Below are 24,885 nucleotides of genomic sequence, written 5' to 3'. Positions count from 1 at the left end.
TGCATTTCAATACTTATTTTCGCTACATGAATAACCCCATAAAACAACACATGGGAAAAATAACACACTCATCATAATCCTTAATCCTCTAAGAGGTTTCCTCTTTAACACAAAATTATTAAAAGGGAAATTTTTTATATTTTTCTAGGCGAAGGAAAGCGTCCAAATCAAAACTATCTCCCATGCGACTGCAAAGCAATGATTCGTCTAAACTTCAACTTTTCTGAGCAATGTCTCAGAATCACTTCGATAGAGACACGTCACTCAAATCACATGCTCGAGAAGAACTTGTACGGAAAGATGGTGGAGAAGGAGGTAAAAAGGAGAAAGCTTTCGATGTTCCATTCGCAAGGTTGCCAACCGTCTACTTTTACCAATTCCATTAAACAAGAACGTGCACCATCCGAAGAGAGTGCCGAGTCGGAACATACTGAAAGTCAGAGTCAGAGTCCTGTGCGTTTTGATACGTATGATGCAGCTCAAAGCTTTGAATCGAAACCACAACTCGTGGCTGGGCAATTCTTCCAACAGCAATTCAATCAGTTGCAACAGCAGCCAATCGTGGCAGGGCAGACCTATCAGCAGATTTGGCAGGTAACTTGGTGATTCATAATAAGGACTTTTCTATAACAATTTCTTCTTCAGACCATCGGCCAAGTGGCTCCCACTACTTATGCAACTACCGCCCCCTACAATATCTCCAACACTTGGAACCATGCTCCATTTTCTGGAAGTCTCCCAACAAACTCAATATCGACGGGAACAGCTTCACAAATCTCTCCCATCTCATCGACCGCTGATGAGAACGACGTACCTCGCGGGCGTTTGGGCACTGTCAGTCGACCGATTCCACTTCGTCCATCAGAAAATCGTGCGTTCACCGATATGCTGAAATCCACGTCGTCTATACCGAAGACAGAAATTGATGCAATTTTGAGATCCACGTCACTGATGCTGCACGATGCCAACTTACCAAACGACGTTCTTGAGAACCGCATCAAGCAACTGAACAACCTAATCTCCCAATGGAGTCAGTAATTTCATAAAAAACAAATTCTTAAGATACTTCTGTCCCACCGTCTCACTCTCTCTATTCTGTCCCTTTGAACCCCGATTTCACAATCACAAATGTCGGGTAATTGAAACTTAAATCTGGATTACGTCTCTCATCTTCTCTCACTTTAAAACAACACTGAATAAATACGATTTTATTTAAAGCAGGATTCAATAAAAACCAAAAAGAAAATCACGGAATTTTCAAAAGGTTTTTTTTAAAGAGTAGTATACATATCAAAGTCATTATTTATCATCACTGTGTCTGGAACGTTTTTCCATGGAAAGTCTTCTTCTCTCCTTTCACCTCCGGGCGCGCACGGTTCAATACCTTCAGGAAATCAGTTGTCTTGGCACGCATTCTAGTGTGCAAATACACTTTGGAGCACTTGATATGGTAATGCAAGTAGTCACGGAATGAGTGAATCAGGTCGATCGTGTTGTCTCGAGTCTTCTTGTTGGTGTGTCTTGGGAAAAGCACGAATGTGATGTATCCAACGTTGTCACCGACACGAGCACCGGGGAGATCCTTCAACTCCAGCGGTGGCTCTCCGAGCGAGTAGAGAACTGCTGGAGCAGTCTGAGACGCTTTGCGACCCTCGCGGAATTCTTGCAAAAACACTTTTCCGATAATAACGTCATCCGCGTCTTTGAATACTGTACTGAAAATTACTGTCACGCGGTCGGCTTTCGCTTCAATGTACCTGAAAAAGTTTAGTACATATAATTTCCATCCTTGTCAATATAATTTCTAACATTGTCTCATCTTCTCTGTAATTAATGACTGCTCGTTTGTGACCTTCTTGTCCGGTTTCCTGAAACTCGAAATACTTCTCGAACACCGATGCGAAGCAGTTCCTCTTCAATGCCGACGCCTTCTGCACCAATTCCAATGAATTATCCGGTAGAGCAGTCAAATCGTATTCCAGCGTGACGTTGAATCCAGGTTCCGGTGTGGCTCGCATGTTCTGTCCATACACTTTTCGGAGAAGCTGAAAGTATAGAGTTTATTTTTTTTCTGAATTTTAACTCACATCATCCGCGCCATGCTGCTGAAGTTCGGTGTAAAATTTCAACGAAATGCTGAGCTAAAATTAGTACATTATGGGGATTAAAAAAGTATTTCTTACGATTATTTTGGTTTTCACACCATCCGGGTTCGATACTTTGTACATGACACCATCGAAATCGGCAAACGTCACATTGACAGATTCTGGTTTTCCACTGGAAAATGAACATTACGACTCTCAATAAGAACACATTTCGAAACACAAACCCTTCTTTCGCATTCGCAAATTTTTGCTCGAGAAGCTCCACAATGATTCGGTTATTCTGCTCCAAGATAATCATTTTTGATCGACCTGGAAAAAAAAGTAGTTTCACAGAAATGATGAAGAGAAAATAGTGTAATTAAAAAGGAATTAGCATCGGATAGAAAACCGGATAACTGGTTCCATAGAAGGGACACAGTGGAAGAATTCATTCAGAATATAGTAAAAGGTAACAACAGAAAAGAAGGAAAAAGAAGAAACAGAGCATATAAAATCAACAAGAAGAGGCGCTGACTAAGTCACTTATTTACTCAATCGGCGAAGAAAAAAAAGACGAATAAAAGCACCCTAATGTCCGACAGGGCGCACTTGCTCATAGTTTCCTCTCCTTCACACTGTTGACAATTGCCTTATGAATCGCTGGTACGATTGTTATCGCTCGTTGTCTTGCAAACTCCAGAAGCGGTCTCGCGGCTTTCAGTGGAATGCGCCCGTATAGATCCACACAAGTTGTTTGATCTAGGTTGGGAACGAAGGCAAATGTGACACCGCCTAAGATACCACTGGATTCAGATGTACTCGGGTCGGTGATGTAGTCGCCATTTGGCCTGAAAAATTTAATTGATTTTCAGTAGTCTCAACTAATTTGTTATAGTCCTAGAAATAACGGGTTAAGAAGAAGATCCAAATAGTATCAAAAAAGTTCGTAGTTAAAAGTTGAAGTAAGGTGTAGGACTTAGGTTTAGTGTACGAGTTCTTGTATATACCTACCTCATCGCCACATGTACACTAGCTGTCAATCCCATGTGCTCAATTCCAGAATGAGCCAAAGCAAGCGCCATCGCAGTGATAGCTGTCGAGAGAACACCCCCATCATCAGACAACACGGTAATCTCGATTTCGATCACTTTTCCTGGGTACTTATTCACGAAGATTACGGCCGAAGCAGAAGACGTCAGCTCGGCACGCCATTCGGCCACGCTCGTCTCGTTCTCAACTCCTTTTAGAGTTACTACCACTTTCGCGTGATCCTCTTCCCATTTTCCATCTCCGTCTGGACCTAGACTGTAAAACAATTTCGAAATTAATAAGTATTTATAAGACACAGAATTTCGAGGTTTTCATGCATTCCCCTTTAAATCTGAAAAACTTACATCTGTGCCAACACCCGAGTATTTCCGAATTCAGCGTAACCGGAACCATCTTGTGCACCGAAAACACCGCATTTGACAGATAACGGTCTAAATGCTGTTGAGCTTCTCTGTTCTACCTCTTCTGTATCCATACGATCATCGTCGACACGACTGAGATGAGTCAGCAGAATGCTGAGGTTGGAACGGTTTGTCGGCATCTGGAAAAATATAAAATAGAGAATTCCGAGAAAAAGTATAGATGATAAAATATATATTATGCTTGTCTGAGAAAAAAAAAGGTTAGAGAGTATTTTTTGCAGTCTTAGTACGGTAGCGATTTCGAAGCGAAGAGCCTAAATAGCACACAAACGGTGGAGACGCAGACACTTTTCTCTGCGTCTCAAACTTTTTTTTTCTCAGACAAGCATAATAGAGAAACTCCAAAAGATACTGACGGAATTTCGTATTTAAGTGATCATCGAACAATTGCAAGCAGTGGAAAAATAATTAACGGCAGAAATGAGCCTTTGCACCGAAAAAAATAACAACCATCGAAAGGAAAAAAGTAAGACACACTTCATTTAAAAGCTATCCATTTATCAGTACAACAGTTAGGAAAACAAATCAGAGTGTAATAACGTCATCGTCATCTCCAACATCTACTTCTTCGTCTGAACTTGTCACCGCAGCTTTTCGCTTTCGATTATTTTCCTCAGCTCTGCCCTTCTTAGTATTATCAAGAGTCATCGGAATTTCATCTTTTCTGTTATAAACCCTCCACTTCAACCCAACAACCACGTAGCTGATAACCGAGTAGACCGTGTAGTGGAAATCTTCTTGAAGATAAGATTCCAGAAGAAGATGAACAATGAGCTTCTCACAAAAATCTTTGGTGCGTCTTCCCTTCAACTTCTTGGATAACAAATCCAACAATTTGTTCCCTGTGATGCGTCCGCTTCCATCTTTTGCAGATGACAAGTTTTCTTCGATGATGTTAATGACAACTACTGCTTCCTTACTGACGTCTTCAGTAGCAGTTCCAGGAGAGTTTGACGACTTTTCGCACACGTCACATTGCTTCTGACACCACGAGGGCTCCCATGCTTCCTCGAAATGCTCCGCCAGTTTAACCCTTCTGCACGTCACAGTGTCTGACGCATAACGAACCATATTGTACAGATTAGCAATACCAGTTTGTTCCTGTTGTATCATGCTTGATTGTTTGAAGATATCTGACATCCGATAGTAGAGGATACACGTGGCAGGAAGACCATCTCTTCCAGCTCGACCACTTTCTTGATAGTAATTTTCGATTGATTTCGGAAGTGAGTGGTGGATCACGAATCGAACATCCGGTTTATCGATTCCCATGCCAAATGCCACAGTTGCCACAATCACTTGAATTTCTCCGGATACCCATTTCTGATGAGCCGCGCTTCTGTCAACTGGTTCCATGTAGGCATGATAATGCTTTGCACGAATCCCGTTGGCTTTCAAAGATTTTGCCAATTTCTCACAGTCATTTCGAGACAGACAATAAATGATTCCAGTCTTCCCGGAGAATTTTCTTTTGATAGTTCTAACAATTTTTTCCACACACTCATCTTCACTTCCTGGCTTCGTGAGCACTTTGTAGTTTAGATTGGCACGATTGAAACCAGCGCGGAAGACTATTGCCACAGGAATACCTAGCATTTTTTTGACGTCGTCTAGAACATTCGATGTGGCGGTTGCGGTGAGTCCAAGAATTGGAACACCCCTGTAAGTAAAGGCTTCAAAAAAAAACTGAACAGTAAAAAAAAACTAACTTGAACTGCCTTTTCAGTACATTCAAAAACGAATAATCGGTTCGGAAATCGTGTCCCCACTGTGAGCAACAATGCACCTCATCAATAGCGATCAGTTTCAAGTATCCCACTCCCAGAGACTTTTCTAGCTGGTTCATCATTCGTTTACTTTTGGCTAGTTTTTCAGGCGTCACATAGAGAAGACGGAGTTCCGTACTCCCCTTCGTAATGGCTTGCTCTACTCTTTTTGCCTCATCCTTCGGAGTGTTAGCATTCAGACTCGCAGCGTCGATTCCCAACTTTTGTAACTGCATGATCTGATCCTCAACCAGCGATACCAATGGAGAAATCACGAGTGTCAATCCTTTCGCTAATAGAGCGGGTAGCTGATAACATAGGCTCTTTCCACCTCCAGTGCTTAAAATCACTATTGCGTCCTCCTTACTCATCACTGCATTGATTGCAGCGCTCTGGAGTGGACGGAATTTTTCAAGACGAAATTTATTCTTCAAAATTTGATTCGCTTCATCCGACCATGGGAACGAATCTTGATCCCATCTATCCAATACCACATCAGAGTCTTCGTTGGTTTTCATCTCAATTTTTCGCTCTAGCTGAAAAAAATGAGCAATGACAAGTTTAATAAAATTGTTTTAAGTGTTCCTTACAGCTTGCTTCTTTTGAATTAACTCAGCTTTTTTTCTCCTTAGCTGGGAAATTTGTTGATCGATTTGAGAGACTTGTCCGTCGAGATCAGCAAGCTCTGATGACAGTTTGGAAAGTAGTACATTGCTCATGAGATCTGTAAGACAGTCTGAAATAGAAATTGCCAGCGAACCATAAATACAAAATGAGCTGTTCAGAAGCTTGATGAACGAAATAATTGATTCAGAAGATGATGTATCAGATGAACAAAAGGTGTTTTTTATTTGAGACACTCGAGGAAAGAATAATAATAATAATAATAATATATTTATTTGCAATGCATGGGGGAAATCGATAGATAATTTGGCAAGAAATGGGACCTGTACAAATAAAAAAGTAAAAGAATAAGAAACTATATGGCAAAAAGAATTAAAACAATAGCAACAAAATAACTAAAACAGCACACAATCACAAAGCGATGTCTCCTAGAGCTTCCATGATAGCTCTCTTCTTCCTTGACACTTCTCTACTCATTTTTCGTCCATCTTTCGCTCTGGATGTATGATATTTAGGCCACCAATTCACGCGACTTTTCCACTGAGGCACTACGAACGACGGATCCGACATCTCCAGCACTTTCTCCATCAGAACCCATGCTCGCTCGTTGAATCGATTCGTGTCAAAGTCCAAAAATTCGAACATGATTTTTAGCGACTTTTCCATTGTCTGCCGTACGGATCCGTACCTATTAACGTGCTTCAAAAAGTTGTCAACGCAATCCAACCATAGAAGTTCACTAGGATGCAGACAACCTTTGGAGGATTCGATATCGCACATTTGCTGAAGAAGAACTTCTTTTTCATGACCAACTTTGCAGTGATCAGAGAGTTGCAGCATTCGAGGACCCATCGACGGACAACGGGCGATGGTATCCGTGATTACTGTGGCACTGTAATTTAGTTAATTATTAACTGTTTTGAAAGATTTTTTCGCACATTTCATCATACTGCTGTCCACACTGATTTCGAATCTTGCATGCTGTTTCAACGAGCACAGTGCATGTCGCTCCAATATCCTCTGTCGTGCATTCTTCTTCCAACCTTTGAGCAGTTAGCATAAATCCTCTCGGATTTCCAGTTTTTTGATTGCGTTCGTATTTCGAGATTAGCTTCCAAAAATTGAACAACTGTCTGCCACGTGGATTTGCTGCGCGTTCTGTGAAAATTGTGTCAAACTCCTCCATTTCTTCTTGCGCCTGGTGGTAGTTTAGAGCCATCGCGCAGTTTAAAGATTCGTTCAAGAAATAGAATCCGTCGCCACCAACGTGAAGTGATCGCATTTGGAGTGTATTCGCATGTGTTGTCTGCACAATCTTCTCGTCCTGGATCTGACAATTCCAGTCATCTAGAACAGTCTGTAGTGCCATAGTGCTTGCTTCTGGCGCAATTGTAAAAGTGTCTCGCTCGATGAATAGAATTTTTACGTGTCTAGTACGGACATCTCGCGTTGTCTTGCATCCATGTCGAAAATGTCGCAACAAGCGATGATTGGATAGCAGATTTTCGATTCCTTGTCTATATCCGTTGTGATATAGATGAAGAAGTTTCAGACGCTGATAGCTGACAGTTTTTCTGAACAAAAAAGTTTCAATTAGTTTTCTCCTCTTCAAAAACCCACTTCACAATATTTTCATAGTTCGCTTCTTGACCAATTTTATATAGTACAGTGACTATATATTGGGCTAGATTCACTTGTCTCAAGGTTTCTGAGAGGTTTTTAAGTAGAACTGGAAGATTCGCAGTATCTCCAAGACTTCGAGGTGCCACATTTGAAGTCTTCGAAAATACACCTTCTGTTTGTACTGCTTCTGCTCCCTGGCATTGTAGAAATTTTGCGAACTTCTCATTAATACGAAAGCAAAATCCTTCTTTTGCAGCCAATGGATTGACAAACTTCGCGAGAACTTGAAGCCATTTCCCTGCTGAAATTTTGGCTTAACATCAGGGTAATTTTTTTAAATTTCTGCAATACCTTCTGTATCGAACGATTCTACCCATCGGAATACAATTTCTGCATCGATATTGGTGCTATGTAAGTCTTGGAACTCGGCAGAATCTATAAACTTTACTTCTAAATTGTCTTCGTCTTCTTGCGAATTTTGGAACATCTTTCATCGCGTGATTATACGAAAAAATGCAATGCAACGATACTCCGCAATTCCGCATCGCGCATTGTTTAGTGGCACCCGCGTCTCTTCGAAAATTAGACCTGCTTTTGTTTTTTGTATTGTTTATTCGCAAATCTTATTGATTTTGTTGGAAATCATGAAAAAGTAATTCCAAAGAGTCCTAATCTTTTAGAAAAGTCGGAATTTCGCCTGAACAACATAACAAATGAGTGTGTTTTCAGGGGAATGCAAATAACATGTTAATATCGAATATTAATGTTAATTTGGGTGAAAATATATCTGAAAAAAGCTACAAAACAAACTCTTACTTTTTAAACCTGTTTCACTTAAATTTTCGTCTTCCAATAAGTTTCCTCGCTCTCCTCACTTTTTTAAAATGAAATTTCCATAACTACATAGATAAATACTTTCTTTCAGAATGGTTGAAAAAGAAGCCGCAAAAAAGCGAGGTCGCTCTTCGTCTAGCAGCTCGTCCAGTAGCTCCGGATCATCTTCTTCTGGGTAAGCTGGTGCCCCATAATTTCTTCGTTATTGATTCCGATGAATTTTAGAAGCAGTTCATCCGGTTCGGGATCGCGATCATCCAGTTCCTCTTCTTCATCTCGCTCTCGCTCCCGTTCTCCACGACGTCGTGAAAATCGCCCAATTCGCGGAGGTCGGTCTCGTTCTCCAATTCGTCGTGGCTCCCCACCACGAGGAGCTCGTGCGGATCGAGGAGGTGGCCGCCCATCTCCCTCTCCGCCACGTCGTCGACATATAACCCCATCACCACCACGTCGTGGAGGACGTGATAGAAGTGGAAGTCGTCAGAGAAGGCGCTCTCCACCGGCAAGACGAAGCAGTCCGATGCCGGCACGCTCTTCTAGTCCTATAAAGAGAATAATCATTAAAAATCTGAGCAAGAATGTGATCCGTGAGCACGTCGAAGAGATATTCTCTATTTATGGAGCTATCGCAAAGGTCGACTTGCCACCAGACCGCAATCACACCCACATTCATCGTGGATACGGATACGTTGACTATCAGAATGTAGAGGATGCTGAAAAGTCGATAAAGTATATGGATGGTGGACAAGTCGATGGACAAATCATCCAGGTTGAAATGACTATCGGACGTCAGCAAACAGTTCGCCGTCAGATGTCACCAATCAGAAGACGTGCTTCACCACCGCCACGGGATAGAGACAGAGATAGAAAGTCGCCTATCAGACGTGGAGGAGGGTAAGAATCTGGACAGTTGAACATTTCTAGTGTCTTTTAGTGGCAATTACAGAAACAGAAGTCCACCACGCAGACGCTCACCAATGGGAGGTCGTGGATCTGGCGCCAACAACATGCCACTGGGGCCCAGCAGATTCCGCCGAGGAAGCCGATCTCGTTCACCAATCAACAGAAGATCCCGCTCATAAAATGATTCTGTATTTTCATTTTTATCTACTCTTTGTTACCCATGGAACAATTTCCCAAAAAGTCATTCCTGAATGTTTTTTTCAATGCAAATATCTCTTTCTTGTTGTCCTATTTTATGCGGAAAGATCTCCTTCTTGACTTTTTTGTTATTTTCGTTCAATAAATTCTTTTTGGGTCCACTATATTCACCGTTGCAAGGTACAGTCCTACGCTTGTTATCTTTTTCTGCTACCACTTCTAATGATATGCCGTATAATTCATTAATCTCAGATGACTCAAGACAAGCCGATAGTGGAGACGATTTCCAATGTCGGTGATCAGGTGACGAATGCGTTTGGACAATTCTGGCAACTGGTTACCTCGAAAAATCAACGAAAATCTGGACTCGAGTCGAAGCCTGTCAAAATTGATCAGGTAGTTGAGTGAAAGGCTTGGAATAAAAAGAAAAACTATTTCCAGCTCCCCCTCTACGCCGAGGATAATTCTCCAATCGCGCAAAAGTTCGTCCCAGAAGAGCCGTTGCCCCTTCAACGGGAATTTGCAACTGTACGTATCGCATGCCAGGAGGAGTACGCTCGTGTTGCCGAACGCTTCAAGGTGGTCGATTGTGCGATGACTCAAACCAAAAAAACAGCGAACAGATGCAACGAATATCTGACCGAAGAATGGACCGCTCTTCCAAAAGCAGCCGCTATTACTGTAGGTGGAATGGCAGGATTCGTTTTAGGACTGAAGCGTGGACCTGTTGGACGTCTGATGACCACAACTATCGGTTTGGCTACAATGGCCGCATTCTGCTATCCGATTGAAACTGTCGACGTGGCAAAAACCGGAAGAGCTCATGCTGAGCAGACGTGGCATTCATTCCAAGAATCACCTACACCAGTGACATCCATAAAAACTAACTTGAGCCCACCGAAATAATTTTTTGATCGGAAATTGTGTTCGAATCCACAATTTCACTTGCGAAAAAAGCGTTCTGTCTTTGCCCTATCCTTTAGCGGTTTTATTGTATTTTTTGTGTGCATCCGAGTTCCATCATCTAGATGAAAATCTATTCTTCAATTATTTAATTTGAAACAAATTCATTATTACAGGAATTTCATGCAAATTGATAAAAAGAAAACATTGCAATTTTGAGCAGACTGAAATATTTTAGAAATTTGGTGAGGCACTTTAAGGAGGGCGAAAAAACGTTCACCCGCAAAATACAAAAAGAAACTTAAAAAGTTATTGTGTGCTGAGGATTTCAGCACACTTTGGCACTTTTTCAACACGAGGTGAGAAGGTTAGACGGTGGTGCCAGTTGGCAGACTTAGGAAAAAAATGAGCAGGTTTTGGGGAAATGGGCGGGGGATTGAACAGTATATATATATTCATGGGCAACTTTCTGTGACTAGTTTTAGATCTTCTACAATCGTTCCATCACTTTGTCGTCTCGAACCTCGGCAAGAACAGTCCGAATTTATGTTCGATACCAGAGAATGTGGCGGCAGCTAACTTGTATCCACCGACATGATCTGGATTCGTTGATGACTCGTCTTGAATTGTTTTCGTTGTCGCCAACTCGGAACCAGTCGGACGGGAACCAGCGAAATCTACATAGAACAGACGTTGGAGTACTTCGTAGGTGAGCAGTGTGACGGCGAATTGAGGACTAGAACGACACACACGGGCAGCAGTTCCTTTCCAAAGTGACATTGGTCCCTCTTCTTTCAGTAGTTTCCGTGCACAGTCTGTAATTCAGAAATTTTGAATGAACTTCCTAGCATAATTTACCAATAACTCCGTTGTAAGTAGTCTGCCCAGCTCTAGCAGCTACCTGCAGTCTTGTTTTTATAACATCAGCAGGTGTTACTAATCCAGCTGCAGGCACACCAGCAATGAATGCAGAACAGAATAATGATCCAGGTGAATTCATTCCATCCTCATCGGCTGTTGCCAACTTGGCATGCGCATAAGCAGGGAAATAGATGGCCGAGAATGGAATATCTCTTAAGAAGCACGCCCTGGATCCTTTGTAAAGTCCCAGGAATCCCAACTCTTTCAGAACACTCATAACTCCTATTTTTTTGCCCGCTTGCTGTCTTCTCCAGCCGTTTGAAGTCGGATTTTGACGATTTCCAGGGGATTAGTGAAGACAACTTGACACATTCCTCCAGTTCCTCCGGCGATGATTTCTCCGTACAGTGGAATTTTGCCGTCAGTTGTAAATTTGTCTCTCATAAAATCATTCATCGTAAGTTTGATAGCCTTCTCAGGAGCAACACCAACAATTTGTGGGAGAAGTCCACGGTAGAGACCCAAAAGACCTTCGAATTTCACAACTTTCTTGAAACAGTCCAACGAGTTTTTGTACATCACTTCGCCGACGAATGAGCCAGAAGTACGCTGGTTTTGCATGCGAGTTTTCACTAGATCAATTGGGTAAACAGCGGTGGCTCCGCATGCTCCAGCGATAGAACCCAATAGAAAACGATAGCCAGATTCGAGGAACTGAACAAAAAACAATTGGAATACTCAAAAAAGGAAGAATTTGAAATCTTACAGCCGTTCCGATTCCTCTCTCATCCTTATGATGCACAGCTTTGATGTTAATCAACCGATCCATCTGGGACACTCTCTTCAATCTCTCTGGATCGATTGCTTGAATATCCTTCAGACTCAACGTCTTTCGCCCCGGATGGTTAAGTTCCGATAGATGGAAGAGGATTTCGACTTCATACGGCGTCACTTGCGTGTAGCTTTGAATTGCATGAAGGAACTCTTCCTTAGTCATCTCGATGTCCAGATTTCCACGAGCATTCGAAACGTACACACGCTTGATCAACTCCATTTTGGCGAGAAGACTGTTGAAAGCAGCATAGTAAGGGAAGGTGACCTGGAAAAGGAATGAATGAGATTCCAGCGATTTTTTGAAGCCTTTGTTATTCAGCTGGAGGGATAAAATGTACAGGACATGGAAACTACAAGACAAATTGTATACATGCAACGAAAATCGAAGACAATATCCATTTGCTACACGGTCTTTCACTAGCGTTCGGCTAATTTTTTATTCTTTTTTCTCGCCTTCTCACTATCAGAGGGCAAAAGATACTATAGCAAATGATTATTTGTACAGAATTGATTAGGGAAACCAAAAAAAAAAACGAAAATGTTAAAACTTACAATCCCGCTGCGAGTATCGGAGAACTGGAAAACTTCAATGAACCCCTATTAGGCATGCTTCATGTGCTACTACAAACTACAAAAAAACTGCACAGTTGTACGTCACAACAACTGGAATTAAACTCACTTCCAGCACTAGGGAGTTCTAGAGAAAAAAAAAATCAAAACTCGAGATTTCTAGATTAACCAACGGAAAAAAGTTTTCAATCCTTTCACTCCTATACCTTATGTCCACTGGCTCCGCCTCCTGACACTGCGATCAAGTTGTGTCGTACGAAATCGGTGAGCAAATGACCTTTGACAGTAGTCATGATTTGCTGAAAATCCAGCGACGAGATGGTTCCATTGCCGTTTTTATCGTACTTTTTGAATGCCTGTATTCCCTGTTCTTCGTAGAAATCATGAAGAAGCTGACAGAACGAATGATAATTTACGTTGCGCTTTTTGTCGCTGAAAATGGAAACAATTCGAAAATAAGAAGTTTGAAAAAGACTTACGCTCCAAAATATCTCTTAATGAATTCAGAATTGAAATCGAAATCCTGATCATGAAGAGGTTGAGTATGCCGAATGACAGCTTCAAACTCATCACAACTGATAGTATCCGATGCGTTTCTATCGAACAACTCAAACGCCGTCAAGTACAATGCATCCGGACTGCAAAGAAGGGCTTCGAAAGCACAAAACTCTTCGAAAGAGATATCGCCGTCTTTTGTTGTATCAGCTGCAGATGCCAGAAGACGGACAGTTTCTTTGTTGTAGTTCTCTTCAGTGTAAAGACCCAAATACCCACGAATGAAATCTTCTGGAGTCATCAGCCTTTTTCCCTTGATCTCTTTTGATGCAAATCGATCGAAAATCGGACGAAGATGGTCCGGATTCGCCCGTGGGATGGCTGAAATTCTTGTCTTTTTTAACTTCCAAATTATCACTTACATCTTTGACTGATAGCAGTCTCGGCATTGCACTTTGCTGTGCGAAATGGCAATGCCGAGAAGACATCACTACCGCATCCCAAGTTCTGGTAAAGTTCTCGACGGCGTGAAGACGTTAGCAGATGGTCGAACGACGCCTTCTCATTTTGAAGCTGAGACATTCGCGAGAATCTGAAGCTGACACTTTATTTATCGAAAAAAGTAATTTTAAATGTTTTGCGAGATGCCTGAAAAGGCGCTCCAATGAGAAAGCAGAACACCGCGAGTTTTGAGTTTATTAATTCCAGACTTTTTATAATTCCAGACGAAAAAAAAACGATTGCAATCAAAATACACTACGCCAGTATCTGTCCAAAGAAACAAGTGATAAGACGAATTGAGCGTTCTCTAGTACATGTGAAAATCGGTCGCAGTGGGCGACGGATAGGTGCAAAAATGAAAATGAAACATGTGGCGAATTCAGCACAAAAACATCAGTAAGAACTACTCGAAAATCGGAGAAGAAAGCACATGATCAAGGTGGTAGCACATAATTGCCCAAGATATAAGACAACATTTCAACTAAAAATAAGGGAATTCGTAGTTTAGATTGATCATGCTTCTAATATTTGATAATATATCAAGGAGAAATGAAAGAAGAAATATGAGAGAATGAAATGAATATTGGACAGTTCTCATGCTCAATTACAAAGCAGGACTCAGTTCAGTTTTTTTATTGTGCGAAACACTAGGTAACATCATAACGAACTAGTGCGTTCAGCTGTTTGTTCCCTTCACCATTAAATATTTACCGATGGAATGAATCGGCGAAAAAAAGTGACAAAAAGAAGAGCTTCCAGTATATTGAGGGCGTCAACTGCTGGCCCTTCTGTGCTCTTCTTCCCGTGAGCTGATATTTCTATCCCTCTCTTTCTCTCGTTTTTTGAGACATAAGCTCATCTTTTCTTCCGAGTTTTCTTGTTTGTTGTGTAAGAGTAGAAGTGTGTTACGTGCTAGCTGTTGTTTGGGATAAGGAAAGAAGAAGAAGAAGTCTGGAGAGGATGAAAAGAAGACAGACATTTGAAAATACTGATTATATACTACTAGCTATTTCTTGAGCAATAATAAGTTTTGAGTATTATAAAAAAGGCAGTGGAGCTCATAACGAAGGAACTAGTTAAACCGTTAACATATGCAATGTTTTAGTAATTATAATGAGGACTAGCTTGATATTTTGGGAAAACTACTAAAATGATTATTATTATTATTTAAAAAAGATAATTGGAGAACTATTTAAATATTGCAATTGATTGCCTAACGAAGAAAATCTTTTTGGGTTCGATCGAGCTTACTTTGATGTGGAAAAAAAAACAACTCTGATAGCAATATTTACAGCAAGTTTCGTGTTTCGAAATTCTCGTATTTAAATATAAATTTGTTTTGAATAAATATAAATTTGTTTTGAAAAATTTGAGTTTTGGGAAAATCAAAAGCAATGAGATGTTTAACAAAAAACTCCAGAAGCCACCATGCATGTTATGGACTCTCTGCAGTACACAAAAAATAAACCAAAACCGTCGAAACACACGCAGGCAGGCACTGACAAAGTGTGTGTCTCGGACTGCCCACACCATGTGTCTGCATCTATTCCCTCAGCAGATTCTCTCGTTTTTCGTCAAGTCAGTGAACGGGCAGAGTGCGCCGCGCGTGTTTTTAGCATGATCAACATGAGGAGAAAATGGAGGATAAGAAGGAAGAAAAAAGTTTTCATGTAGAAGGGGACCAAGTTATAATTGGTTGGGTTATAGAAAAACAACTATGATTGTGAGAGGAAAACAATGGAAAAAAGACAAGTTCCTGTTAAACGTATCGAAAAATAGTCAACTAATAAAACATTCATCATAAAGTCAAGCATAATTTTCAGCTGAACATTTTTCGACGTCTTTCACAGAAACATAAATAAATTGACTGAATTTGACGAGCAGGGTACAACTCTTAAAAAGTTTACTGAATACCGGAATTGATCACAAAAAAATATTGAAACTTTCGAGACTTCTAAAACATATTGTTAAACATGGAATGATTGAATTCCACGAGACATACAGACTTAAACGAGAGAGTTTATACAAAAAAATATAGCTGGACTAGTTAGAAAAATTGTCTAATTCAGGAAAACAACAGGATAACTTTTGGACAGTTTGAGTCTGTTTTCAGTTTAATTCTGATAGTTAAGTGTAGAACAGTTCGTGAGGAATTCAACTGATATATGTGCTGTAGCTATTTTTGAGAACAACTGCAAAGCTTCAAAGTTTAAAAAAAATCAAAGCTGTTCGACTTTTCTGATTATTTCATAAAATTGAGAAAATAGAACTTCGTTTTTGAAGTATTAGGTTGGAAAATAAGTTTCTTCCGATTTTTCCGTAGCATCTAAAAAAATGGGGCGCAAACCAATTTTTGACATTACCAAAGGACCTCAATCCGTTCACAATATATATACTTGGTTGACTAATGGGCAATGCATATATAACATTTCGCAAGTAGTTTGAAACGGATTGGTTTCAACAGTATTCTTCAATAGTTCCAAGTCCAACTTTTGGACCGATCTTCGTCTTCCGATTCTACATTTTTGGCATCAAATGTATCGGTCTAATGCTTGATGGTATAGACAGTAGGAGATTCATCTTTACCTATTTCTTTCAATTTCTTGTGGATATCGTGGTTTTTCAAACCAGAAAGGAATAAAAGTAGAATGACATTTTGAAAGTGTAGACGGTAAGGGACGAAAGCAGGCGACAGGCTCGCGAACGACAAGAAGTAGGAATGAGGGAAAGTATTTAAAGCAAGTCCGTGAGATACTCTATCCAACAAAAAAACAGCTGCCAAGAAAAATCATCCCACTGACCAGATATCAATTCTCAAAGTTGAGCATTAAAAATAGGAAGAAACTTCTTTGCCAACCTAATAGTACTAAACCGTTGTAGTTTTTTCTGAAAAAATAATATGGTGGTCTGAAAAAAAAGGTCATAGTGAGGTGTATGCGCGATGTATAAGAAGATATCTCAAATAGGCATTTCCTATCATTCTCAGAAAAATATAACTTTGACCTAATTTATCAGAGCTCTGAACTTTGCAATTTATCATTGAAGAATTTGAATTGTAATATTTTTTAAATGTATTTTAGATTTTTCAAATTCGTTAATGAAATACTCTTGTCTATGTGGTTCTGAATGTTTAATAACTTGAAGGACATTGTGTATGTAAATTTTTTATAGTTTTCCAGATTTTCTTTTAAACCGGAGTCAAGAGGATTTTAAAGAATTTTTTCAATTATTTTCTGTTTTTTGAAAAGTCGATTCTATGAAGACACAAGGAAAATGAGTAGAACTTGAAAAACCATGTTCCATTAAAAACGGATTATCCTACTGTATCTCCCTTTTGATCTCTACGTTTGTCGAGTTCATGTTCACTGTTTGAATGGATCAACGGTGTATGAAAAAAATTCAAACTTGACACATTTTAGAGTATTTTTTAATTGGAGATGTACAAGACATGACGCTGTAGGCACCCTGAAAAAATTAACAACAAAGAGAAAATTTGAGGAATTGGTATACACTCAAAGGTAAACATACGAATAAGGAAAGCTTGAAAATTTGTTGGCTAGATGTTCTTGTTAACTTCAATCTTGTTAACTTTAAACAAAAATTCGCAAATAAGCTTTACACAACCTAAAAGTACGGTTTCAAAAAACATCGAAAGTCAATTGTTGAAAAAAGTTCAGGAAATATGAAACAAAAATAGAACGTCATTCTTAACCAACTTATGTTCCTTCCTTGAATTATAGGTCTCGTAAAGAAGCTGACGTCAATGGTAATTTTCAGTATTTTCGTGTCAGTTTGTTCGTATATATCTGAATAGGAAAGTTTTTTTTTTCAGAAAAAAAATCACCTACAAAAATAAAGCTCTTTTATTTCATGTGTTAGGTTCATTAATTTTTTCGAAACTTTGAAACTTGTTCAATGTTTGACCAATTAATCTGATCATTGGTGGCAGAATAAAATTTAATCCCTCCTTTTTTATATGTGAAAAATTTCCACTATATAAACCGTTACCAAATTAAAAACCTCACTATTATTTCAATTATACTTTCATAAAAACTTGCCTACAAAATATTGAACCTTCCGAATTTTCCTAAAAATTACAGGGTACTGAAACGGACATGTTGAAAGTCGTCTCAATTGTGTTGGCTACTATTGCTGTGGTAGTGTTAGGAAGACCTTCTGGAGAACAGATAACTGAGTCTGAATTCACGAATTTCGTATTCACTGTGGAAAAATTGGATCAAATTCTAAAGGCCTATGCTGCTTATAAACGTATGTCTGAAAAAACTTTATTACTGTGTTCCTTGAAACATGTATTTTACCAATTTTCATCTAAACCTGATTTTTTTAGAATTTAAAAATCCGATTTGATACAGTTTCCAATTTTTTCTTAAACTGACTGAAAGTTCAGAATTTATGCCATCATATGTGTGGGATCCAATCGAGAATATCACCGACGAGCAGAAGACACAAGCTGTACAAATGGTCAACGACTACCATGCTGGAAAATATGAACCAAAGAACTACGACGATATGATTGCAGTGTTAAAGAAAAGTTACCCAGCATTGGCTGGACCATACGAAACTATGTACGGAAAGTACAAGGAACAAGTTGCCAAACTAGGACCGAAGGGACAGGAATACTGTAACAATGTAAGCGGTTATTTCAGGTTTCTTATATGAGTTCTTCAAAGAGATATTTAGAAAAACTGAATTAACATTAATTTTTTTAGTAGCAGAATAATGAGAAAAATATCCTTTATCTCCTTCCATAGATAGTATTTTTGATGCAGTACCTAGTTTTCGCTTTCAGCTCGAAGCCCAGATGTACTCTGATGCCTCTCCAGACCGCGTTGTTTGGGCTTGCCACATTTTCAACAACGCCAAAAAAGCAGTTAGCGACGCTAAAGCCCTTTTGTTGGATGGTTCGGAAGAGCAAAAGATTGAAGAAGCATTCCCAGAAGCCGTTACATTCCTCAACAGCAAAGAATTCGAAGCCTACTCGATTGTTGTCAACAACTTGAAGACGTTGGATTGCGAGAAGGATCGCGAACAAGTGTTCAACACAATCAAGCTTTTTGATAAACATAATGTTCTCACCAATTGAACTGTGGGATAATTTTGCTCTGAAAAAACTATAGCAAATAAACCTGTTTTGACATTTTCCAGTGAAAAATAATTAAGAACAGCGCCGTAACTGAAACACAATAAATAGTCAGGTGTCTTTTCTATTTTCAGATAAACTGTACACAACAATCAATGTTATTGATCAGAATGCTTCTATTTTGGGACTCCAAAAAGACGTTCAGTTCAACAAAAGATGGGAGATGACAGATCATTAAATTTTTAAGTCACCAATAATCATAATTACTGCGATCGTTCAAATGACATCATCCTCACCTACTTTCATCAGGACGGGTAGGTTGGAGACAAGAAACATAGAAAAACGATATCTCGTTAACACTAACAAAATCTCTCTCCCTCTCTCTTTCTCTCTTTTTTTTCCATCTTACCCTTTTCTCTATTCGGAAATGACCGGTTCCCAAAAATTTCATACGTTGAGTCCTTTTCATTCATAAATAAATGTTGATGTGTCAAAGCACCTTCAACAAAAAAGTATATGATAATTGTGCCGCCTTATTGGTCTACAGACACGCAGTCTGAAGGCGGAACCGACCGTTTCAGACTACATCTCTTCTCTTTTATTCTGACGTCACAATATTTTTAAGGTACACTCTCAAACAAAAAAGAAAAAAAGAATAACAACAACCGAACCCCAGACTGATTTGATACGTGTCTCCTTCTTCTGGATCCCTGACTACATATAAATATGTCACAAAAACCAGGCACCCATCTGTCTAGCAATTTATTTTCGATCCTATTCATCTTCGTTCTTCCAAATTTTTCCAAATTTTCTACTCTCTTTTTGGAATCCCTACATTTACCATCATGGCAATCCTTTTCCTTACTTATTTTGTGATTTTTATAACAGGTGATTTTGTAAAAATTTAATTTGTTTTAAAATGTATCATGTCTTACTTTTTCAGCTCAAATTCAATGTCGGGAGCTTATGATTCGAAGAGCCTGCCAAACCGATCCGACATTTTCTTTCTGTCGTCATCGTAAGTGTTTCTGAAGTCAGCAACGATTTTCCAATAAGTAGACAACTTTAGACACGAAAACTTCTGAAATCCGATCAGAAGCTCAAAAAAAGCGAGATGTCTTCTTACAGTGGTCATATGTGGCAGCGAAAGATGACCAGGATATAGAAGATGTCGATGAGTTGGAACCCACAAGAAAGAATCAATATAGTGTTCCGGATTACTGTACTCGATATGCTGAGAATTTCAAAGCATACTGTATCAATGGACAGTTGACAAAATTAGAGGGGTTGCTGACTCATTTTTGTGGAAGTTATATGAAAAATTGTAATGTGGCGGGCAAGGTCCAAAAAATAACAGAAAACGGAAGACCGGAAAAGTGAGTTGAAATTAGTTTCGAATGCATTTTCATGTTTTTCCTGTTTCTAGAATCTTTCCGACGTCGAAACCATTGTTCTCGACGACCACATCAAAACCAAACTATTGCGATGGAATCTCTGAAAAATACAAAATGAAATGCGAAAAAGAAGGATTCCTGCCAAAGTTTTTCTGTAGAAAGTATCTTGAGTTGTGCGGAAAACCGGAAAAAGTGGATGCAGATACCACGAAAAGCGTAGTCGATGACGATACGGATTCATTGTGAGTTTTTATTATGATCGTCCCAAAAAAGGACTTATTTGTACAGTACCGCCCCGACGGTTGCTAAGATTCGCTATTTTCAGTTCAAAAATGTAGATTAAGGCGTCTGAAACGGTGTTCTGACTTCTTTTTTGATTTTTAATATACGCCTTATTTGCATAGTTTCTCTCTGATCTGCTTAAACAAGCTGAAATGAGCTCAAAGAACATGGTACCAAAATCTGAAACCTATTTTGCATTAAAAATGTGTTGGTTTCCAGAGAAACTCCTGACGAGTTTGAGGAACACCAAAAAAGTCCGTCTGAAAAAGTATCTCCAAAAGAAGACAAGGACTCAGTTTCGGAGGCACAAGATGTTAGAATCGATGAAGTGACGGCATATTGCACTAATTATGTTGAAAATTATAACTTTTATTGCGTTGGAGACATGGATCCAGATCACGGAAAGTTTTGCGATTCCTATAGAAGAAACTGTCCGGATCGAGTTTCGTAAGTCAGGACACTGTTATGGCAATTGAATATACTTCGATAATTGTAGCTTTACATTTAAAAATAATTCTGGCTTTAATTTTTTGTCATGCTTTATGTGATATATATTTTTATTTGACTGAATGAAGAATAACTTTTTTGTTTTGGTTGGAATGTTTAGCATGATTCTTTTTAGATATTTTGAGAAAACACATTCACCTGTTTTCCAGAAAAGTAAACATTTATTTCAGATATCTTCCAATCGTACGCATTTCTTGTTCTCAACAATTTCATCTTGAGTCTTCAATGAAGGTTGTAGAGAGATTTCTGAGTCGATGTCATAAGGAGATGACATTCATTTACCGTAATTGAACACCATCCTCTAATAGAACGTTCTCAGAGCTGTGCTTTGAAAAATAAAACGTTACTCTCCAATTGAATGCCATCCTCTAATAGTGTACCACAACACGAGTACATTTCCGGTCACCTGTTAATGTTTAGTTCCAGTACTGACCAAAAAGAGATGTTTAAACAATGACGGTAGTTGAAAATAGTCAATTTCAAATGTTTTTGCTGCAAAAGTCCGAAGATTGAGCTTACAAGATTTCAGAAAGTTATGCTTCGAGCTCAAGAAATGTGAACTTATCATCTCTACACTTCTTGATACACTTTTTGATCTACCAAAGATGTTAGTTATACTAATCTTGGAAAATAATTATGTGATCTCTGAATAACTTGAACTTATGATCTCTGGTCTTGAATACATTTTTGATCTACCGAAGAAAGAAATTCTGGAAGAAAATACCGACAAAACCACAGAGTGGAACTGCTATGGTTCGCGGTTACACTGTAATCAGAAGGGGAGTAACAATTTTAAATTCCCAATACCAATATCGATTTCTAATACTTCCAAAATTTTTGAAATCAATGTTCCTCAAGGGAATTCTAATTTTTGTTTTGTTTAGTTACAAAATTTTCTTCTCTAACTGATCTTGTTTTCATTCGTATTCTTGTTTATCGTACGTTAGTTTTTAGGTTAGTTCGGTGAACATTCAAAAAATTCAAACATTCGAAACATTCAAAAAATGTTAATTTTTATCTGTAGGATTGCTGCTTAGGCTTAGGCTCAGGCGCAGGCTTTGCCTGCGCCATTTAGGATGAGGCACGGAGGACGTTAGCTTAGGCTTCGGCTTAGGCTCAGGCGCAGGCGCAGCCTGCGCTATTTGGCGTGAGGTAAAGGGGGTCACCATCTCCAAATCGGCCCAAATTTTCAGAATAGGTAGCTCTCAAAAAATAAAAAATATAGATTTTTTTAAATTCCCAAAATGGTCCACCCCAAAGACGGTACGCCCCATACAAACTTTTTTTCGAAATTTTTATTTTGGTCATAACTTTTTTTGTAGTAGAGCTATTGGGGAGTACTTTTTTGCATTAGGGTCCATATTGGATGGGCAGTACGCTGACATTTTTTTTGATCTACTAAAATTTTTCTGGTAGATCAAAACTGAAAAATTTTTTTTTTTAACGGTCATAACTCAATTTTGATCAGGACACGACTATATTTTGAATAGTCAGTACTGGAACTAAACATTAACAGGTGACCGGAAATGTACTCGTGTTGTGGTACACTATTAGAGGATGGCATTCAATTGGAGAGTAACGTTTTATTTTTCAAAGCACAGCTCTGAGAACGTTCTATTAGAGGATGGTGTTCAATTACGGTAAATGAATGTCATCTCCTTATGACATCGACTCAGAAATCTCTCTACAACCTTCATTGAAGACTCAAGATGAAATTGTTGAGAACAAGAAATGCGTACGATTGGAAGATATCTGAAATAAATGTTTACTTTTCTGGAAAACAGGTGAATGTGTTTTCTCAAAATATCTAAAAAGAATCATGCTAAACATTCCAACCAAAACAAAAAAGTTATTCTTCATTCAGTCAAATAAAAATATATATCACATAAAGCATGACAAAAAATTAAAGCCAGAATTATTTTTAAATGTAAAGCTACAATTATCGAAGTATATTCAATTGCCATAACAGTGTCCTGACTTACGAAACTCGATCCGGACAGTTTCTTCTATAGGAATCGCAAAACTTTCCGTGATCTGGATCCATGTCTCCAACGCAATAAAAGTTATAATTTTCAACATAATTAGTGCAATATGCCGTCACTTCATCGATTCTAACATCTTGTGCCTCCGAAACTGAGTCCTTGTCTTAGGCTTAGGCTCAGGCTCAGGCGCAGGCGCAGCCTGCGCTATTTGGCGTGAGGTAAGGGGGGTCACCATCTCCAAATCGGTCCAAACTTTCAGATTAGATAGCTTGCAAAAAATTAGGGGGACATACCCCTTTTAGATTTTTGATATGGTCCACCCCAAAGGCGGTACGCCCCATACAAACTTTTTTAAAAATTTGGTTTTTTGGTCATAACTTTTTTCGTAGTTGAGCTTTTGGGAAGTACTTTTTTGCATTAGGGTCTATATTGGACGGGCAGTACGCTGACATATTTTTTGATCTACCAAAATTTTTCTGGTAGGTCAAAACTAAAAACAAAAATTTTCAAATGAGCAAAAACCCGAAAACGATTCGACCAACATATACTTTTTGATAGCTCGTTGGATAGCATTTTTTAAGTACTATCTTATGAGCAAATAAAAAAAGTAGGTCACAATCCTCGTTAAGTAGGTCAAATTTGTTTTTGGCCCATAACTCGGGAACGGTGGCCGCAATCAAAATGGTCCAAACAGTAAAGTTGTACAGTTTGGTTTTTTACATCTTTTGGTAGTATTACATTTTTGGTCCATTGTGGCTGGGGCGACTTAGGCGCGTTTGAAAAAAAAGTTGTTGCCCCATGGTACGCTATTGCTCAAAAATGAATTATTCCCAGCAGTGGAGACTATATACATTTGAAAGCCCTTTATTTGTTTAGTATTAACTGAGCATTTCATAAAATTCTGATAGAAACTTTTTTTTTTTTTGAGTTCGAAAATATCAATTTTTCAGTTTTTTGCCTATAACTTGGTAGCGGCGGCCTTAATCAAAAAAGTGCTAATAATAAAAGTTGTAGAACATTTGATTCTGCACATTTTGTTAGTACTTCATTTTTTGATACTGTAAAGCTGGGGCGACTTAGACGCGTTTGAATTTTTTGGAATTTTTGTATGTAATTTTTAAAGCTGAATTGCTCAAAAATGGCATTCGTTCGCAGATGACACTATTTTTTTTGAAAGCCCGAGGTTTGATTAGCTAAATTCGGAAGTTTAATCAAAATCTGAAAAAAATTTTCGAGGATTTTTTTTTTGAAAAAATTTTTTCAANAATTTTTTCAAAAAAAAGTAGTTTTTTCATTTTTCAGTATTTTAGAAACACGGTACCCTTCTGACATGAATTGTAAAATTTTAGAGCACTCAGAAATACACATTTAAACTTTTGTTTCAAAAAGATTGGTCCATTTTGAGCCGAGTTATGGCGCTTCAAATAGTGAAAATTCACTTTTGGCTTCAAAATGGAATTTTTTAAAATCTCAAAAACCCCCCAGTTCGATTCCCTGAGTATGTAACTATCTTTTGCTTTGTGTGTACATCATTTTTGGCAAAAAAAATTTCGAAAAATTCCATCCCTTGACCGTTTTTCAGACACCCCTAGTACACTATTATGCCTAAGCCGTAGCGTCAAGCCTAAGCCTAAGCAGTAGTGTCAAGGCTAAGCCTAATTAGTAGTACCATTCAAATTTTATGGCGGGAAATTCAAAATTTTGGATTTTGGCGGGAAATTCAAATTTTCGAATCTCTTGCCAGGAACGGTGCGCAGCACCGTGACTTAGATTGCGTTTACGGTGACGCTGAGCGAAGCGAAGCGTCACCGTGAAGGTCACAAAAATAGAACACTCTTCACTCTTCTTTCTACTCTCTTATACCTTTTTTTACGCTTTTACTTTTTTCTATCTTCCCTTTTTTCTTCTCTCTTTTTTTCTTTTCTCTCTTTCTCTCTCTCTCTCTCTCACT

At 38.8% G+C, this 24,885-nt stretch overlaps 9 protein-coding genes across 9 annotated transcripts in view; 5 read left to right on the top strand and 4 right to left on the bottom strand.

The window, feature by feature from the left end:
- CBG24193 overlaps window positions 1-1,038 on the top strand; it is a gene marked incomplete at both ends in the record, with an annotated part of 8,356 nt that extends 7,318 nt beyond the window's left edge. Inside the window, 2 exons of the mRNA XM_045241147.1 lie at window positions 149-594; window positions 646-1,038. Coding sequence (XP_045091270.1) covers window positions 149-594; window positions 646-1,038 — 839 coding nt within the window. The remainder of the gene's footprint in view (window positions 1-148; window positions 595-645) is intronic.
- A 271-nt stretch (window positions 1,039-1,309) lies between these two features.
- On the bottom strand, window positions 1,310-3,675 carry Cbr-arx-4 (the record flags this gene model as incomplete). Its single annotated transcript, XM_002640709.1, has 8 exons — window positions 1,310-1,757; window positions 1,810-2,045; window positions 2,088-2,141; window positions 2,184-2,277; window positions 2,330-2,414; window positions 2,721-2,932; window positions 3,096-3,389; window positions 3,479-3,675. The coding sequence occupies 8 exons, from the start codon at window positions 3,673-3,675 to the stop codon at window positions 1,310-1,312; spliced, it is 1,620 nt and encodes a 539-aa protein (XP_002640755.1).
- Window positions 3,676-4,081: 406 nt separating this feature from the next.
- On the bottom strand, window positions 4,082-6,041 carry CBG24191 (the record flags this gene model as incomplete). Its single annotated transcript, XM_002640708.1, has 3 exons — window positions 4,082-5,216; window positions 5,266-5,858; window positions 5,913-6,041. 3 exons carry the CDS (start codon window positions 6,039-6,041, stop codon window positions 4,082-4,084), a joined length of 1,857 nt encoding a protein of 618 aa, XP_002640754.1.
- A 316-nt stretch (window positions 6,042-6,357) lies between these two features.
- Cbr-tag-51 lies at window positions 6,358-8,056 on the bottom strand (the record flags this gene model as incomplete). The annotated part of the gene is made up of 4 exons (XM_045241146.1): window positions 6,358-6,838; window positions 6,897-7,520; window positions 7,567-7,870; window positions 7,921-8,056. The coding sequence occupies 4 exons, from the start codon at window positions 8,054-8,056 to the stop codon at window positions 6,358-6,360; spliced, it is 1,545 nt and encodes a 514-aa protein (XP_045091269.1).
- Window positions 8,057-8,495: 439 nt separating this feature from the next.
- Window positions 8,496-9,485, top strand: Cbr-rnp-5 (the record flags this gene model as incomplete). Its single annotated transcript, XM_045241145.1, has 3 exons — window positions 8,496-8,578; window positions 8,635-9,297; window positions 9,350-9,485. 3 exons carry the CDS (start codon window positions 8,496-8,498, stop codon window positions 9,483-9,485), a joined length of 882 nt encoding a protein of 293 aa, XP_045091268.1.
- A 271-nt stretch (window positions 9,486-9,756) lies between these two features.
- Cbr-moma-1 lies at window positions 9,757-10,410 on the top strand (the record flags this gene model as incomplete). The annotated part of the gene is made up of 2 exons (XM_002640705.1): window positions 9,757-9,900; window positions 9,946-10,410. The coding sequence occupies 2 exons, from the start codon at window positions 9,757-9,759 to the stop codon at window positions 10,408-10,410; spliced, it is 609 nt and encodes a 202-aa protein (XP_002640751.1).
- Window positions 10,411-10,911: 501 nt separating this feature from the next.
- CBG24187 lies at window positions 10,912-13,749 on the bottom strand (the record flags this gene model as incomplete). The annotated part of the gene is made up of 7 exons (XM_045241144.1): window positions 10,912-11,222; window positions 11,266-11,569; window positions 11,605-11,982; window positions 12,035-12,367; window positions 12,879-13,104; window positions 13,152-13,584; window positions 13,662-13,749. The coding sequence occupies 7 exons, from the start codon at window positions 13,747-13,749 to the stop codon at window positions 10,912-10,914; spliced, it is 2,073 nt and encodes a 690-aa protein (XP_045091267.1).
- A 4,034-nt stretch (window positions 13,750-17,783) lies between these two features.
- On the top strand, window positions 17,784-18,772 carry Cbr-far-8 (the record flags this gene model as incomplete). Its single annotated transcript, XM_002640703.1, has 3 exons — window positions 17,784-17,937; window positions 18,077-18,318; window positions 18,479-18,772. 3 exons carry the CDS (start codon window positions 17,784-17,786, stop codon window positions 18,770-18,772), a joined length of 690 nt encoding a protein of 229 aa, XP_002640749.1.
- Window positions 18,773-19,614: 842 nt separating this feature from the next.
- Window positions 19,615-20,896, top strand: CBG24185 (the record flags this gene model as incomplete). The annotated part of the gene is made up of 5 exons (XM_002640702.1): window positions 19,615-19,657; window positions 19,713-19,787; window positions 19,839-20,145; window positions 20,196-20,405; window positions 20,665-20,896. 5 exons carry the CDS (start codon window positions 19,615-19,617, stop codon window positions 20,894-20,896), a joined length of 867 nt encoding a protein of 288 aa, XP_002640748.1.
- Window positions 20,897-24,885: the final 3,989 nt, after the last annotated feature.

This window comes from Caenorhabditis briggsae, assembly GCF_000004555.2.
Source record: "Caenorhabditis briggsae AF16 supercontig from assembly CB4, cb25.NA_108, whole genome shotgun sequence".
Classification (NCBI taxonomy): domain Eukaryota; kingdom Metazoa; phylum Nematoda; class Chromadorea; order Rhabditida; family Rhabditidae; genus Caenorhabditis; species Caenorhabditis briggsae.
The sequence above is the reverse complement of the archived record's forward strand: the minus strand, read 5'-3'. Positions and strand labels throughout refer to the sequence as shown.